Source organism: Euprymna scolopes, chromosome 13, assembly GCF_053919585.1.
Source record: "Euprymna scolopes isolate OS-2025 chromosome 13, ASM5391958v1, whole genome shotgun sequence".
Classification (NCBI taxonomy): Eukaryota; Metazoa; Mollusca; class Cephalopoda; order Sepiida; family Sepiolidae; genus Euprymna; species Euprymna scolopes.
In genome coordinates this window covers 6,322,531-6,338,993 of record NC_136494.1, presented here as the reverse complement: position 1 = coordinate 6,338,993, position 16,463 = coordinate 6,322,531, and the positions used below count along the sequence as shown (strand labels likewise).

At 33.2% G+C, this 16,463-nt stretch overlaps 1 protein-coding gene across 50 annotated transcripts in view; it reads right to left on the bottom strand.

Moving 5' to 3' along the window:
* LOC145291925 (tensin-3-like) overlaps window positions 1-16,463 on the bottom strand; it is a 1,436,242-nt gene that overhangs the window by 319,397 nt on the left and 1,100,382 nt on the right. For all 50 annotated transcript variants that reach the window (XM_080137783.1, XM_080137795.1, XM_080137791.1 and 47 more), the window contains one exon: window positions 16,318-16,463. This exon is cut by the window's right edge and continues 57 nt beyond it. In XM_080137783.1, the coding sequence (XP_079993909.1) occupies window positions 16,318-16,463 (146 nt within the window). The remainder of the gene's footprint in view (window positions 1-16,317) is intronic.

Below are 16,463 nucleotides of genomic sequence, written 5' to 3'. Positions count from 1 at the left end.
CCTATCAAAAGCCTTGGATATATCTAGAGCTACCGCTCTGCCCTCTCCCGCTTTGTCCAGTGAATTGTATATGCGTTCAGAGATTACAGTGAGGATGTCTGCTGTGGAACGGGCTTGTCTAAATCCATATTGTTGGTCGGTCAGAAGTTTAGCATCTGTAAGGTGCTGGACTAGAGCATGGTTAATTAAGGTCTCAAATATTTTGGCAAAAAGTGGGAGGAGGCTAATAGGGCGATAATTTAATGGGTCAGTTCTTTCGCCAGAATTCTTGAATACTGGTACCACAGAAGCAGTTTTCCAACAGCCCGGAAAGCAAGATTCATTAAGGCATCTGTTGTAGAGTTTGGAGAGAACTGGAGCTACTTCGGCTGAGCACTTTTTTAATAGCACAGCTGGGATGAGGTCGGGTCCACATGCTTTTGAAGTGTCAAGGTTTTTTATGATAGCATGCACCTGAGCAGGGGTGATTATTAGATCGTCATTTATTTATATGTGCTCTGTTTTGTTTTTTTTTAAACTTTAGTTGTTTTCCTGTTGTTAAGAATATCGTAAACACAAAAAAGTAAAAAATTTCAACCAATGTCCAAAGGGAAAAGATCTGGAGGATACAGCAGAAATGGTTCAGAGACAATCTGAAGGTCTCCCGGTTTGTATTCTAAATCATGGCAAAAACTAACCCCAGACAGATGTTTCTGGCATGCCGCAACTCACAAAGGGGCTGCAATTGCTGAATGCGCACGCAATGAAGAACGCAAGTGAAAAGACAGAGCAGTCAGCACCTGTCATACAGAATCATCCCATAGGTGTCCAAAATGCGGGAAATACTTCAGAGTCCTAATCGGTCTAAAACGGTCCCCTGAAACAGTTACATGGCAAACAGGTGATGATCCTTGTCTTATATTTAACAACTTAAAGTTAAAGTTTCTAATTTTGTTTTTTGATTCTTTTTTTTTTTTTTCACTGTTGAATTCTCTTTTTGGAATTGTAGATTTTCTCGCGGTAAGTTCGCTTTTGCAAGTGTTAAATCAGCCATACCTTGAACAAACTGCGTTTTAAAATTTTATTTTATTATTTTTTAAAAGTAAACTTCTCCAAGTTTCTTTAGCCTCATATATATATATATATATATATATATATATATTAAAAACTGCCCATCCAAGTGTATACTTATCTACGGGAATGCATGGATCTGAGTAAACAGTTTTAAATAGGTGCGTATATTTAATTCTTTCTTGAGGACCCATCAGAAATACCAAATCTGGTATTAGTCGATATAAAACATGTGGTAAGTTTTTTTGTTTTTTTTTCTCGTTCGAGTGTGGAGGGGAGGTTAAAAAGATAAACATAACAAAGTGAGAATGATTCATCCAAAAGGAAAATGTCTGAGAGAGAAAGAGAGAGAGAGAGAGAGAGAGAGAGAGAGAGAGAGAGAGAGAGGGGGGTGGGAAGTTGAGAAAAAGGTAACGGGTTGAACTAGGTATACAGATAAGGAAGGATATATATATATATATATATATATATATGCACAAATGAAAGTGTAAATTAAAATTTACATGTAAAATTTATTTTTCGACAGAATACCTTAAACAAAGATAATTAATCCTTATTCCACGGAGTTTCAAAAAATGCAAAATCCTTCTCTTCATAGAAAAGAAATATGTCAGCAAATCTATACATATAGCAAATCTATACATAGAGCAAAGCTAAAAATTTGCTTGTTTTAGCATTGTATGAAACTACATTGTATGACGATGGTCATAAAAATGCAAAAAATATATACTTGTAAATGTTTATAAAAATGAATAAAAAATGACAAACAAACCTAAATTGGTAATTCCAGAGTGACATAAAGTCTTTTGGTAAGATCAAGAAACAAAGAAATGTTGTTTTCTTTTTTTAAATAAATATATATATTTTGAATTTCAATCAATCTCAATTCACAATGATGAAGTTTGGTAATATTCCAATCCGATGTGGTTAAAATGAATAATCCAAAGCAGTTGTTAAAACAAAACAAATCCATCATTGAAATGTTATCAGATAGGAGAAAAACGACAGGAGAAAGCCATAATCAACCCCTCCATCGCTGGAAAACTGAGAAAGCTTTTTGAAATATATATTATTATTATTATTTGTATTGTTGTTCTTTCCTAGATTTTAATCCAATGAAACGCCAGTGCATATAAGATAGTGTTCAATAAGAGATAGACCTGTACTATAATATAAATTCCTTTATTTATAAAAAAATATTATTGACTACATATGTGCAAACATGTTTAAGTTGCAATTTCATTCGAAACCCAGCTTTATCAGACCATTTTACAAACTAAATTAAGATGAACAGATTCATGAAATCACTGTTGAAACATTTTTTGCACATATGTAGCCAATTATATATATATATATATATATATATATATATATATTAGTGATGGGACGATTTTAATATTTTTCCCAATTCCGATACAATTACCGATTCCATTTTAAATTCCTGGTTCTGATTCTTTATAAATCTCTAAATATTTAACTACTATGTTTTTCCTGATTACCGTAAAGGCACATGCTAAATGTGCAGATATTTTCTCAAACGTAAAAAAACACTTGCGTGGGATGATCTATCGATTTTAGTTTAAAATCAATAAGTATTTATTATTTTATTACTTCCAGCAAAAGAAGATTTTGGTTTTAAGAAGATTTAATAAAAAAAAGATAAGGGATTCGTTTTTGGCATTGGAAAATAGATACTGATTCCGATTAATCGTCCCTATAATTATTAAACTCGTCCCTATAATTATAAAACTCAAATGACTTTGTAACGAGTGATGTAACCCACTTTCCGGTTTACGAATTCTGGTTGCGCATGCGTACATAAACTTAAACCCGTAACAGCGTAAACAAATAAACACAAATCACTACTTTTGCAGAATTGGACCTGAGCACTGAAACATTAATGTTATTATTTAGAAATTATAATTTAACATGGGAAGGGTGGGGATATTTTGCAACTATTCTGTATTACAAGTATACTGTCACAATTCTCTTACAAATAAATCAACTTTGACCCGTTGACAACGTATTGTTTTACTGTGTACGTTTTCAGCGTTCCAATTTTTTTTTTTTTTTTTGCATTTAAATTATCCAAATAAACAATTGTTAATACTTTTTTTTTACATCATTCATTTCAGTATTACATTTAAGTTATTTTAACGCAAACCCGTTGACAACCATAAGAGCATTTTACAACGTATCGTTTTACTGTGTACGTTTTCAGCATCCCAATTGTTTTTTGTTTTTTTTTGCGTTTAAATTAAAAGATATATCAAAATTTGAATTTAACTGTAAGTATTATGGTATCTGTTCAGTGCACATTCACCTATAAGTATGGCCAACCACTTATAATTCAATGGCTGTAAGTTTTTTTTTTTAAATAAGCAATTATAAACGGAACGACTAATAGAAATCTATCTATATTCTTTTTTCATTGTAATATGCTTTCATAGAAATGTTTCCGTTATGTCACAAAAAAACTATTTTCTTTACGTCACAAGTGTCATGCTCATACATTAATTCCATAGTTGATATAACATACTGATCCAACGGGTCACAGGTAGTCTAGTATATATATATATATATATATATATAATTTAAAGGAGATTAGAATAATAGTCTAAAGAGCTAAGTGTATTTTAATGTAATAGTGAAATTACTAGTTTAATTAAAACACAGGAAATGCTCGTTGTAATTTAGATATATAATAAGCTCGATAGTTAAATGTCCTAGAGCTAATTCAATATTAAGTAATGTGATTTATAATTTAAAAGTTTTAAATTTTTTTTAAATTTAACAATCAAAATTTAATTAAATTAAAAATCAGTTTCATAAGAAGGAACAACAACAAAGTCAATTATCTGTACGATCGTTTCGGAAATCCGTGCTTTTTATTTGTGGTATACATGAAGTCACGTAGAATAATTATACATAGTTTTTTTGGTAAGCACGGTCTCCTCATCAGCAAATTTAGGAGGATTTCTATTGAATTGAAAAGACACCAAAAATAAACCTAGCATTAAAAGTAAGGCAGATGAATCTGAAAAATTGAAGTAAAAGGTTTGGATATAAAATTTATAAGAAAATTAATAAGAAAATTTGTATAGGTTAGAGATAGAAATGAGTAGAAAAAATATATATATTTTTGAATTTACATAATAAATTTGATTTAAAAATATATAGATATATAATTACCTATCAACAGCCATAACTCAACTACCAGATTAAATAATAACACCAACTTAAATCAATCTACCGATCAATTATTAACCAACCCACCACATTATAATCCAACAATAGACCTAACGGAAAATAATCATAATAATCAAGAGGTAATATATATTGGTTCCACATCTGGCCCAATAAAACATAGAATTTCAACGCACAAACATTCTTTTAAAAATAACTCTCTATCAAACCAAACTACTCTATCCAACTATATTTGGCAACTAAAAAATAGCAATATTTCTTTCAACTTAAAATGGCAAATAATTGAGACTTGCAAATCATATAAACCAGGAGATAAATTTTGTACATTATGTACAAAAGAAACCCTAAAAATTTTAAAATATGAAGATATAAAAAGCACAACCAAACTAGTAAATTCAAGACACGAGCTTCTATCGTGTAATCATAAACGTTGGTTTAAATTTAATAAATATAAACCACCTTAAATTATTAAAAATTACTCATTAGTAAAAATAGATTTTTTATTTTTTTTTTTTTATTTATTTATTTATTTATTTATTTTTTTATTAATAAATTAAGTTAAACCAATTACCGCCCTTAGACTCGTAAATCAAATAATAAATAAAGCCATGACAATTATCTCCCCTTAAAAACTTGCAAAAAAAAAAAAAAAAAAAAAAAAAAACTCTCTCTCTATAGATATTAACTGTAGCGTCTCTAAATCAAAATACGCTAACGGAAACAATTTACTGCACGAGCGTCGCCCTTTTAAAATTCATCATTCAATAAAATAAAAAGCTATAGCAAACATCTAAATGACTACTTTAAATACAGTTCCTGATTTCAAAAAAAGAAAAACCAAAAGGTAATTATATATCTATATATTTTTAAATCAAATTTATTATGTAAATTCAAAAATATATATATTTTTTCTACTCATTTCTATCTCTAACCTATACACATTTTCTTATTAATTTTCTTATAAATTTTATATCCAAACCTTTTACTTCAATTTTTCAGATTCATCTGCCTTACTTTTAATGCTAGGTTTATTTTTGGTGTCTTTTCAATTCAATAGAAATCCTCCTAAATTTGCTGATGAGGAGACCGTGCTTACCAAAAAAACTATGTATAATTATTCTACGTGACTTCATGTATACCACAAATAAAAAGCACGGATTTCCGAAACGATCGTACAGATAATTGACTTTGTTGTTGTTCCTTCTTATGAAACTGATTTTTAATTTAATTAAATTTTGATTGTTAAATTTAAAAAAAATTTAAAACTTTTAAATTATAAATCACATTACTTAATATATATATATATATATATATATATATATATATATATGTATAATAATTATGAGTTCTTTATATATATATATATATATATATGAGACAGAGAGAGAGATTCAAAGATATGACCACACTCCTATTCATTTATATATTAGGTTGGTGCAAAAATGTTTTTTGACGTTCAACTTCATGTCAAAAAACATTATTTTTGCACCGACCTAATATTTATTGCCATCAGTCTATTGAGAGAGAGAGAGAGAGAGAGAGAGAGAGAGAGAGAGAGAGAGAGAGAGAATAAAATGGAATTGTCTCCCGTGCATTCACAACATATTGTGTAAATGCGCCATTGAAATCATATATTTATAGTAATCACAGAAGATTGTTATAAGAAACGCTCAATTTTTCTTTCTAAAACAATTAAATTGTAAGGGAGATAATTAAGGATAACTATTTCTAATTACGTTTTTATCTCCCTTGTTCAAAGTCCACGACACGCGTTCAGTTTTGCTGACACTCTTCACACGAATCATTCGTATCCTTATTAAAAAAAAAAAAAATTAGTAATAATATGTTTCTAATTAATATAAACAAATAATTAAAAAAAAAAAAAATCCTTTATATACTGCCGTATGTGATCATATTTTCTCCTCCCAGGCTAGGCGAGTTACCTTACGGGTCAGCGTCAGCGCTAGCTAGGTGTATTAGAATTTGGGGGGAAATTTTGACACTCCTAACACGAAACTGCGAATAAAATAAAAAAAAAAAACTCGTAATTTCTCTTTTTAAAGTGGGTTGTTTATTTTCTTTATGGAATATACTTCCAAAATAAACTATTAAAGTTGTTTAAAACATAATAGAAATATTATTTTTTATTTAAAAACAAAAAACAGTGTTTACAAAGTTTTTTAACGTAATGAAATCAATTGAATTTTACGAGTTGATTTTTTCTTTCAATTTTTAAAGTTTAAAAATCTATCAAAATTTTTCTATTGGTTAAGTTTTTACGATATTTTCAGGGTCAATGTGAAATTTTATGCTCTTTCCAATAAACTGAATATAATATTTTAGACAAACGTTTTATTTTAAATTCACCCCCCCCCCATTTTGAAATGTCTATCAAAATTTTAATAACTAATTTACTCACCAAAGTTTTATATATGATAAATTGAAGATAAAAGATCAATAAATAATATATTGTAAATTAAAACAACAGAAAAAGAAGTGTTTTTTGGAAATTTACCTGTAAAGTCCGAAGTTTAAAATCTTTTTTTTTTTAAATCCACGTTGATGTTTTTTTTAATTGGAAGCCTATGTTCTGCTTATATTGTCCAGTAAGTAATGGACGCTGACGACAAGTTTTCCTATTTCATTCAATGTTTTCTTTTTTTAGATATTTAAAAAAAAAATTTCACTCGATAAAGAAGAATGAAAATATAATAAATCAAAAATTTATGTATTTCTTTGAGAAAAGAAAAAAAAATTCCTCGAATGTTTTTTTTTTTTTAAAGGCTGAAACATAAGTAAAATTTGACTATTTTTAAACTATGGGAACACATATTTCTTCAGGCACAAGGCTAGATGTCTAACACAAACGTGTGGTTTTTACTGTCTTCTGCCCATCCGTAGTTCTAAATAAGGACAAATGGCTACTTCCGTTTTTTTGATAAAGATCTAAAAATGCTTGCGTAATCACCCTTTTTTTCAAACAGTCATTTAAAAAATTCTTTTATTTAAAAAATAAATGGAATTGAAAATATAAATATAGATAAATTCTGAACAATGAAGAATGAAACTAAACATTCAATAGTATTTTTTATAGGTAAGTGATTTTTTAGAATTTATATCGATTTTTTATAACCGAAGTAAGTAAAATTTCGTTGATTTCCTTCAAATCTTTTTTAAAGAAAACCCGATTTAAAAAAACAAATATTGCATAATTTGCTATTAAACTTGTTATTATTTTTTTTAATTTGGTCTTTGCTCCTTTAATAGAAAAAAAATTGGGGGTTGAATTACATTTTCCAAGTAGTTGTAAGCTTGTAAAGATAGGAGGTCGAATTATTCAATTTTTTTTCACGCATTCTTAAGATCGGTTTCTGACACTGCTAGGTCAGCACAAGATCAGGTTTAGCAGCAAAAGGAAATGATTGCTACTTTGCCCAATGATGACCCGTTGGATCACAACCATTAACGCTGTTCATTCTAATTTCATTTCAATAATTTCATTCATAAACCGTGACACATGTTATAATATTCTTGTTGTATAGAGAAATAAATAAAAATTATTATTATCTTTTAACTATTTTTTTATTATTTTTATAATAAAAAAAAAAAAAATAATAATTATTATTATTGGCAGCTCACAAGGAACTTTCACACAGGTCATCAAAGATCTCTCCTTTAAAACAGCCTGTGTTGTTCCCTGGAAGCTGAGTGACAACAAGTCTCTCCAGATTTCCAGTACTCTCCACCTCTTTTGATAATATTTGCAAATAAATCTGCATTATCGCAACAGCTGCTTGCCATTGATTTCTCGTCGGCAGCAGCTATTTGTCTTTGCTGGAATTTGAGTGGCAATAAGTCTCTCCAAGGTCCCAGTTCTCTTCGCACTTATTCAGTGGAGGTTTGGTCAGTGCTCTCTCCTCAGTCTTTCCCTCCTCCTTTACTCTATTTGGCTATTCGGTCCCACTCTTTTGGGAGGGGGGCACAGTTAATGAGGAGGGAGATAGAAAACTTATAGATATACGGATTCGATGTTCTTGGTTCCATATAGTGCTTCAGGTTTTGCCTCTGCAGCAATTTCTTTGACCCGCGCTTGTGGCTCGTGTGTGTTAGTCTCCACATTCAAGGGTTTTCATAATATTTCAGCTGTTTTCATGATTATTATTCATTGTCTCTTTCTAGCCATTCCTCTGATTCCAATTTCTCCCATTCTTTTTTCAAAGTTTTTAAGGATTGTTACTAGTGCTCCTACTATTATAGGCATTATTTTGATTTTCGTCATCTTCCATATCCCTTTCAGCTCTCTGGCTAGCTCTGTGTATTTTATCCGTTTCTCCTTTTCTTTGATATTCACCCTGTGGTCAGCTGGAACAGCAAAGTGAACAATTTAACAGGATTTTTCTTTCTTGTGAATTATTATTATTTACAAGGAGTTTTCACACAGGTCATCATTAAAGACTTCTCTGAGAACAATCTATGGTGTTCCCTGACGTCTGAGTGACAACAAGTCTCCCCAGATTTCCAGTACTCTCCACCTCTTTTGACAACCTTTGCAAATGAATTTGCGCAATCACCGTTTAACATTGATTGCTCGTTGGCAGTGACCATTGGTCTTACATATTATATAAGGACCTTTATTTCTATTTGTACAATCTTCTTTGGTAAATTTGAGATGCAATAAGCCTCTCCAAGGTTCCAATTCTCTTCACACTCATTCAGTGGAGGTCTGGTTAGGACTTTATCTCCTGGGTCTTTCCATTCTCCTTGATTCTCCACGACTATTTTGTGTGGTGCCAGTTGATTCTGACACTTCATTTTTTTTTATTTAGTGGATGAATCAGCACTACTTATCCAGGACGACTGGAAACAATGTTGAGATAAACGAAGAGCACATACAGCACATGGTATTCCCAAATGGTCACTCATTTTAGTACTGACTAAGCTCAACAATGCTTAACTTTGGTGATACAACGTGAACTGGTGTGTCAAAACTAAATACTATGTTATCTTCATTGAGACCATCTAATCTGAAAGACTGGCATTTCTTTAAGACAGAAGATTTCTGGCATTTGCACTAGGATCAAAGTACAGTATCTGTTTTATCATCGGTCAGAAAAGGAAGCAAATCCCCTTTCCAATTATTTATTATATAAAAGCAACATTGTGTGTGTGTGTGTGTGTGTGTGTGTGTGTGTGTGTGTGTGAGCGAGAGAGAAAGAGAGAGAGAGTTCCCTATGGACTCAAAAACAGCTAGGTAGACATTTATGAAATTTCATACGAAGATACTTTATCTGCCTGGCAGTGTTCTTCGATAAGTATTGATAATCGAAATAACCTAATGAAAGAAAGAACAGGCGATTTTTACCAAAGTTAACACCTTACACAGCCTAACATCACAAGAGCATTTGAAATGTTTTATTACCACACAAGCTGAAAGGTTCGACATATAAAATCAACAGTAAGTTGATATAATAGGGTTGCCTTCAAATAAATGTAATTCTATTTAAAGCACATTTGAAGCATGATACTTGATTTTTTTCATTTTAAACTTAAATTCAAGCCATTATCATCACACAAGCAATAAGGCCAAGCATATAAAATCAACAGCAGGTTCTTTGATATGACAGGAGCACAGTCGAAATGAATGTTTCTGTTTAGTGCACAACTGAAGCATGATACTTGACTTTTGTATTTTAAACTTTAATTCAAGCCATTAAAATAATTTTATAAAATCAATAGCAGATTCTCTACAGTGCAATGTAGACTACAATATATTGTGCGCTACGATGGATCCCCAATTAATCGATTTGATTAAAAAACCGGGTGATTTCAACGATTTCGATGACAATAAAAATTGTGGGATGGGGTGGCGGTGGGGTGAAACATTCCCTGGTCATCATTTTATCCCGGGCAACGTCGGGTCTCCCTGCTAGTCATGCATAAAATAACAACCTTGTGTCTAAGTCTGCCTTCGTGCAGAGGTAAGTAGATAGGGGATGGTGATAAAAACGTTTTTTTTTTGTTTTTTTTTTTTAATGTACAAAAAAAAAAAAAGGTTGCAAAACACAGATAAGACAGAAGATATTTATATGACAAAATATCAGGTTTAGAGTACCTCTTCTCACACACACACCTAAACACACACACACACACCTAAACACACACACACCTACATGTAGGTGAAGGGAAACGAGATTGCTCAGTCTCCCTTAACATTATCGTTGTTATGATGGATGTGTTTACCCAGTGGCAAAATGGCTCCATGAAGCTTTGAGTTATTGTTTGCTTAATGTATCTCACTGTTATGGATGATCGAATCGGGTAACATTTCTTTTGTTGGACACATTTTGTATAGAAAGATAACAAACCCAAACGGCTTCAAGACGCATCTTTCTGTGGGTTCATCATAATATAATGAAGATTTTGTGTCGGTCGTGAATTTTTTTCAATCATCGATTTTCGATACTTATCAGACGCATTCGGATACAAAACCTATGTAAGAACGCCCCCAGACACATCAAGTACTTTTGTGTGAAATTTTTAAAAAATAGGTTGAGCCGTTTCCGAGTCCCTAGGGAACGAACTCTCACACACACAGAGTTCCTTTTATATAATCGTAGCTATAATTATCATTTGCAGTCCATTCCAATTTCTTAGAGATGTCCACAAAATTTTTTACCATAGATCTTTTTGCTCAAAAATCGGAAATTAAACAAAATACTGGTAGAACATTTTCACACAATTGTTGGCATTTATTGTTTCTACCAGAATTTTGTTTACTTTCCGATTTTGAGGTATTATTAACCCCTTTATGACTTGCATTATGATAAAGATGATTAAAAAGAAAAATTTATTGTTAATTTTAGATGGCATTGAATATTGAACGTAAGCAATGAACAAAGTATTGAGTGAACGCAATCTGGAAGTGTCTAGCATCTACCCAGGGACTGAACTAATACGTACAAGGCGTGCTTGAATCAATTCCGACTTTATTTATGCCGTTATATCGATTTATTTACAACTGAACGAATGTTTATTGAGATGAGTATTATTTATTCATTGCAGACTATTATTCTCATCTCTTGGTTGTTGCTTCATGACATTTCGGCCAAGTATTCTTCTGGCCTTCGTCAGGTGGTAACCCTCGTGGCGTAGTGGATAGAGACGTTGAATCTCTATGGTTCCAGGTGAGCACTGTCTGAAGATAGTAGTTTCGATCCTACTCAAAGCCGCCCAGAGGCTTAGTATGCCAAAACGTGGTGAGACGACAACTTTATTATTATTCATTCACTAGGAGTTTTCATACAGGCCATCATCATCTGCGGTGTTCTCTGGAGTCTGAGTGACAAAAAGTATCCCCAGATTTCCAATACTGTCCACCTCTTTCCAAATATTTGCAAATAAATTTGCATTACCACAACAACCGTTTACCATTGATTTCTAGTTGGTAGCGGCCGTTGGTCTTCACTGCAATTTGGGTGGCAATAAGCCTCCACAAAGGTTTCAGTTCACTTTACACTCATCCATAGAAGGTCTGGTTAATGCTTTCTTTCCTAAGTCTTTCCATCCTCCTTAACCCTTCACAACTATGTAGTGTGGTGTTAGTTGATGGTGTCACTTTTTCTTTTTGATAGGGGAAGGGAGTATTTCGGATCGTGTCTAGCAGACGATTGAGGGTAGTTGTGAAACAAAATGTTTGTTCACATTACATTTAATCTTCTGCGGGTTAGTACAATCAGGAGAGCAGGAAACACGGAGAGAATTCCAAAGTCTAGCCGTTTATGGGAAGAAACTAGTATGTTATGGAGTACATGACATGGTTAGCATGGTTAACGCGATATTTGGTGAACGCAACTTGTGATGCCAGAGAGTACAAGGGGTTAACAAAGGTTACCGATGACACACGTCATACTCAAGGACTTCTGTTGACAGAGTATGCACCCGTGTTGCGAGACAGGTCAGTGAGTATAAGTTGGGTGTGAGTAGTCAACAGCCTCACACACATACACCCATATATAAAATGCAAAATGGCCGCATGTGTTTTTGTATGTCCAAGAAAGGCTTTTTCACCGGGGTTCTTTTTAAAAATTCCCTCGTTTCGAGTGTTTGTTTGTCTTTTTTGTATAAATAAAGCGAAACTAACCGAAGCAAATGCAACCACCTGGCCTTCTGGCGGGGTAATATCTGTTCTGTAATTGGCCGTTGGTCAATGTAGGGGAAACCCTTCATACTGAAGCAATTACTATTTATTTGGATACTGCCAAAGTGCTCCCCTTTTGTGGGGGAGCTGGTTTTCCCCCACAGTAAAAACGACCTTTGTGGAAGGTTTAAAAGCATTTAAAATCAATTTCTGCAAGTCATCTTTTTGATTGGCTACGTTAAATTTGAATGCTATGTGTTATGGAGTCGGGCAAAGACGTCAGGCTTTCTTACACTTTCTTTTCAGCCTTCGCGTCACGGGTTCAAGCCTGCCTAGTACCACTTTTTTTTTTTGTACTCAACACAAACCTCCGGGCAACGCCTGGCATCCCTGCTAGTATAAATAGAAATGCAAGTAGAGTGTTCAGTTCGAGTTTGACAGTCTAAAGTTAACAGGAGAGTCTTGATTCAAGATGAGAAAACGAAGTTAGACGAAAAAAGAACTAAAAATCAATTCCGGCTGCTGTCAACAGACTTCTCCAACAAATAAAAATGAAGTCATGTTTTTTGAAGAGCAGGCATGAATCGTCGTGAGGTGGAACTGACCAAGTACGAGAAAAGGTAGGTGTCTTGAGATCTTCTCATACATGACATACACGAAATAATAGCACACATGAACAAGTTATATAGACCCCAGTATATATAAAAATATACATTGTTGGTGACTACTCCCTTATTTAAATATATATATATATATATATATATATATGCATGTATATATATACAAACAAGCTGCCCGGCATTGCCCGATCATAAAATAGGCTTAAATATAATAATTTGATTAATACAGATTTCTTATTATTATATTGGACCCTATATATAATAATGATACTTATCAAAAACATTCCGATACAAAACCTATTTGAGAAGCTACCAGCCATATAAAGTAAATTTGTGTAAAATTTACAAAAAAAATCGGCCCAGCCATTGCGGAGTCTATAGGGAATAAGCTCACACATACAGACACACACACAAAATTCCATTCATTTACATTTTATATATATATATATATATATATATATATATATATATATATATTACACAGACCAGCAGGCTTCCTGGAATTGCCCAGTCGTAAAATATGCTTAAATATGATATTTTAATTTAATGAAGATTTCATATTTATTATTATATTATACTGGATCCAATATATAGTAATTATTTTAAACGTTTAAAAGAACAATGAGTGATACGCCAACACTAAGAATCGAAACCAAAACGTTTAGCTTATGATTTACTTTTGTCTTTGAAATTAATGCTTAAGCTATGAAGGCATGTTTGCTGCAAGGCTAAATATTAAAACATGAACCAATGGCTATTACGTTACGCATGCATATTCGTAATGCCATCATTCACCTGGCAAATTCCATTTTTTTAAGTTTCACACTTCTGTACTGATTTTTCTGGGCTAAAACCCAAACATAAAGTTTCGCATGGGTTCAAATACCCTATATATTAAGTTTCATGTCTGTAGACCAAAAACTGACACAGAGGATTTTGATAGGTAAATTTTTGTAAACAAATATATATACACATACATAAATATATATAGAAAAGTGTTTGCATTTACTATAACCTTTTTACACAAATATTATGCAAGTATAAATCATGTAGAATATCTGCATGAATATAATTACACGTAATAGTTAACTAAAGATGAGTATCCTATAGGAAAACCGAAAAAACTAATAGGGAATTAATCAAAATGAATGTTTAAACGAATATGGAAATTAGCTAGATCCTTTGCAGATGAATGCGACTCCACGACCCATATATAAGAAAGTTATATTTCCTTTTTAAATAAATAGAAAAAAGGTTCACCTTTTTTTCTTCTTTTTTCTGTTATCAAAGTGTAGTATCTGTTCCAGCAGATGCTGCAATCAGAGTAATATCAGACCATTGCTATTGAGCAATCAGTTTTGGTCAACGTAGGGGAAACTCTTCATACCAATTGTCACTATCCAGTTCCCTCTCGGGGAAGCTGGTTCCCTCCCCTCACTCTCCACATTAAAAAATGGCTTGGTGCCTAATTAGCTCAGTGGGGAAGCAAATAAATAACTAAATAGAAAAAAGGGTTTTTAATACGAATATCAATACAAAAAAAAAAAAAAAAATTATAGGAATATAGATAACACTATATAATAATAATGAAGGGATGGGATTTTGCTGCTAGACAGGTTTGTCAGGGTTATGTACGTCGAGGGGGGGACAAGTTCAATAAGGTCATCAGAGCACATTCCATTAAAACACTTGTACAACAACAGGCATGCAACACTTGGTGATGTGACTGGGCATGGAGCTTGGTTGATAGTGTGGGGCCTATTAGATTGGAGACTCTTTTTTGGATCCTATCTAAGAATGGTAAATGCTTCAGCCCAAATGCGGCAATAATACTCCATGCATGGGCAAATTGTGGTTCTATAAGGATAGTCACTGGTGTGAGTAATTTTCTAGCATAGTAGAGAGAGCCCACTTTTTTGCAGCATCCTTAGCAATGTCTTCAATATATTTGTTTCAATTCATGTTGCCTGTGAATGTTAAGTTGAGGAGTTTAAAAGATGAGTTCTTAGGTTGCTATCTGTCATGGAAATCAGTGGTTGAGAAGGTTTGTGTAGAGGGACCTTCTCAACCACTGATGGACCCTCTACACGCATCAAGAGCGCAGACTAAACGCCTTCCATCTGCACAATCTAAGAAAGATCCTAGGCATTACATGGCAGTACCGCGTTCCGAACAAAGACATTCTTGCCAAAGCAAAATCTTCCAAGTATGTTCGTGCTCCTCTCCCAGAGATGTCTGCACTGGCTAGGGCACGTTGTTCGCATGCAGGATGGCTGAATCCCCAAAGATATCCTGTATGGTGAGCTCTCAGCCGGCAGCAGACCAACCGGTGGACCACTTCTCTGATTTAAGGATGTGCGCAAAAGGGACTTAAAATTCGGCAACATCAACCCTGTTGACCTTGAATCCTACACTGCAGATCATGACTTGTGGAGAATCGAAGTCAAGAAATGTGTCTGGCTGAGTGAGGAGAGAAGAAATGAACAGTGGGAGGAGAGAGGCAGGCGCAAAAGGACAGCATCAGCAGCAGAGCCTGACGGAGGGTATCCTTGCAGGAAGTGCAAAAGAATCTGCCGCTTCCGCATCGGGCTGCTCAGTCACAGCAACAGCTGCCACTACTCATGACAACCTTCAGGTGCGATTCTCCATCGTCTGTCTAGACGGAAGGACACCAACAAGGTTGAGAAGGTTTTTTTTTGTCATAGTTGTTCCGTCTGACCTAGCATAGATTTATTAGGAGTTATCTCCCTTTACCGGCCCTTCTAATTAAGGAGTTTATTTTCGACTAAACACCAGTTAAACACTTCCGGTGCTTATTCTAATTCAGCCGCATGGCATAGTTTTTCTATCCTTCTGATATCTTGACATTTTCAGGCATCTTCAGTAAGCAACATTTTCTTTAATGTTTCTAATTATAAAATTAAATAATGCAAGCATTATTTAATTTTTATAATTATTTAGTATTATTCACTTTGTTCAGACAGACCTTATTAACGTTCTCACCACGTGTTGAACTCCTTAAAAATTGACTGATATACAACATTATTGTATTATTTCCTTTCTAGAATATTTTTCATGCCAAAATGATTTATTCTATAAACTTATAAACAATCTTAATGATCGATTCTATAAACTTTTTTTTAGTTTTGCTTATCGACAAGAATTTATGCTCACTGTTTAAGGGTTGCAGACATTTCCACAAAATACACGCTTCCCAAAAACAGTATAGTAGTTGTTAAAGGAAAGCAGCTCAGTCTTAGTAGCATTAAATCATAAGTAATATATATTCAAAGACGTTCTTACCATTGCAAGCTTCATCCAATTCTTGCCTACTAAAGACTAATCCACTTTCTGTAATGGCGCAGGTGTGGAACTGGCATCGCCAGATTATCTCGCGTTGATTGCCGCGTGGCTTCTTATGATAGCATTTGATGAGGACGTCACCACGG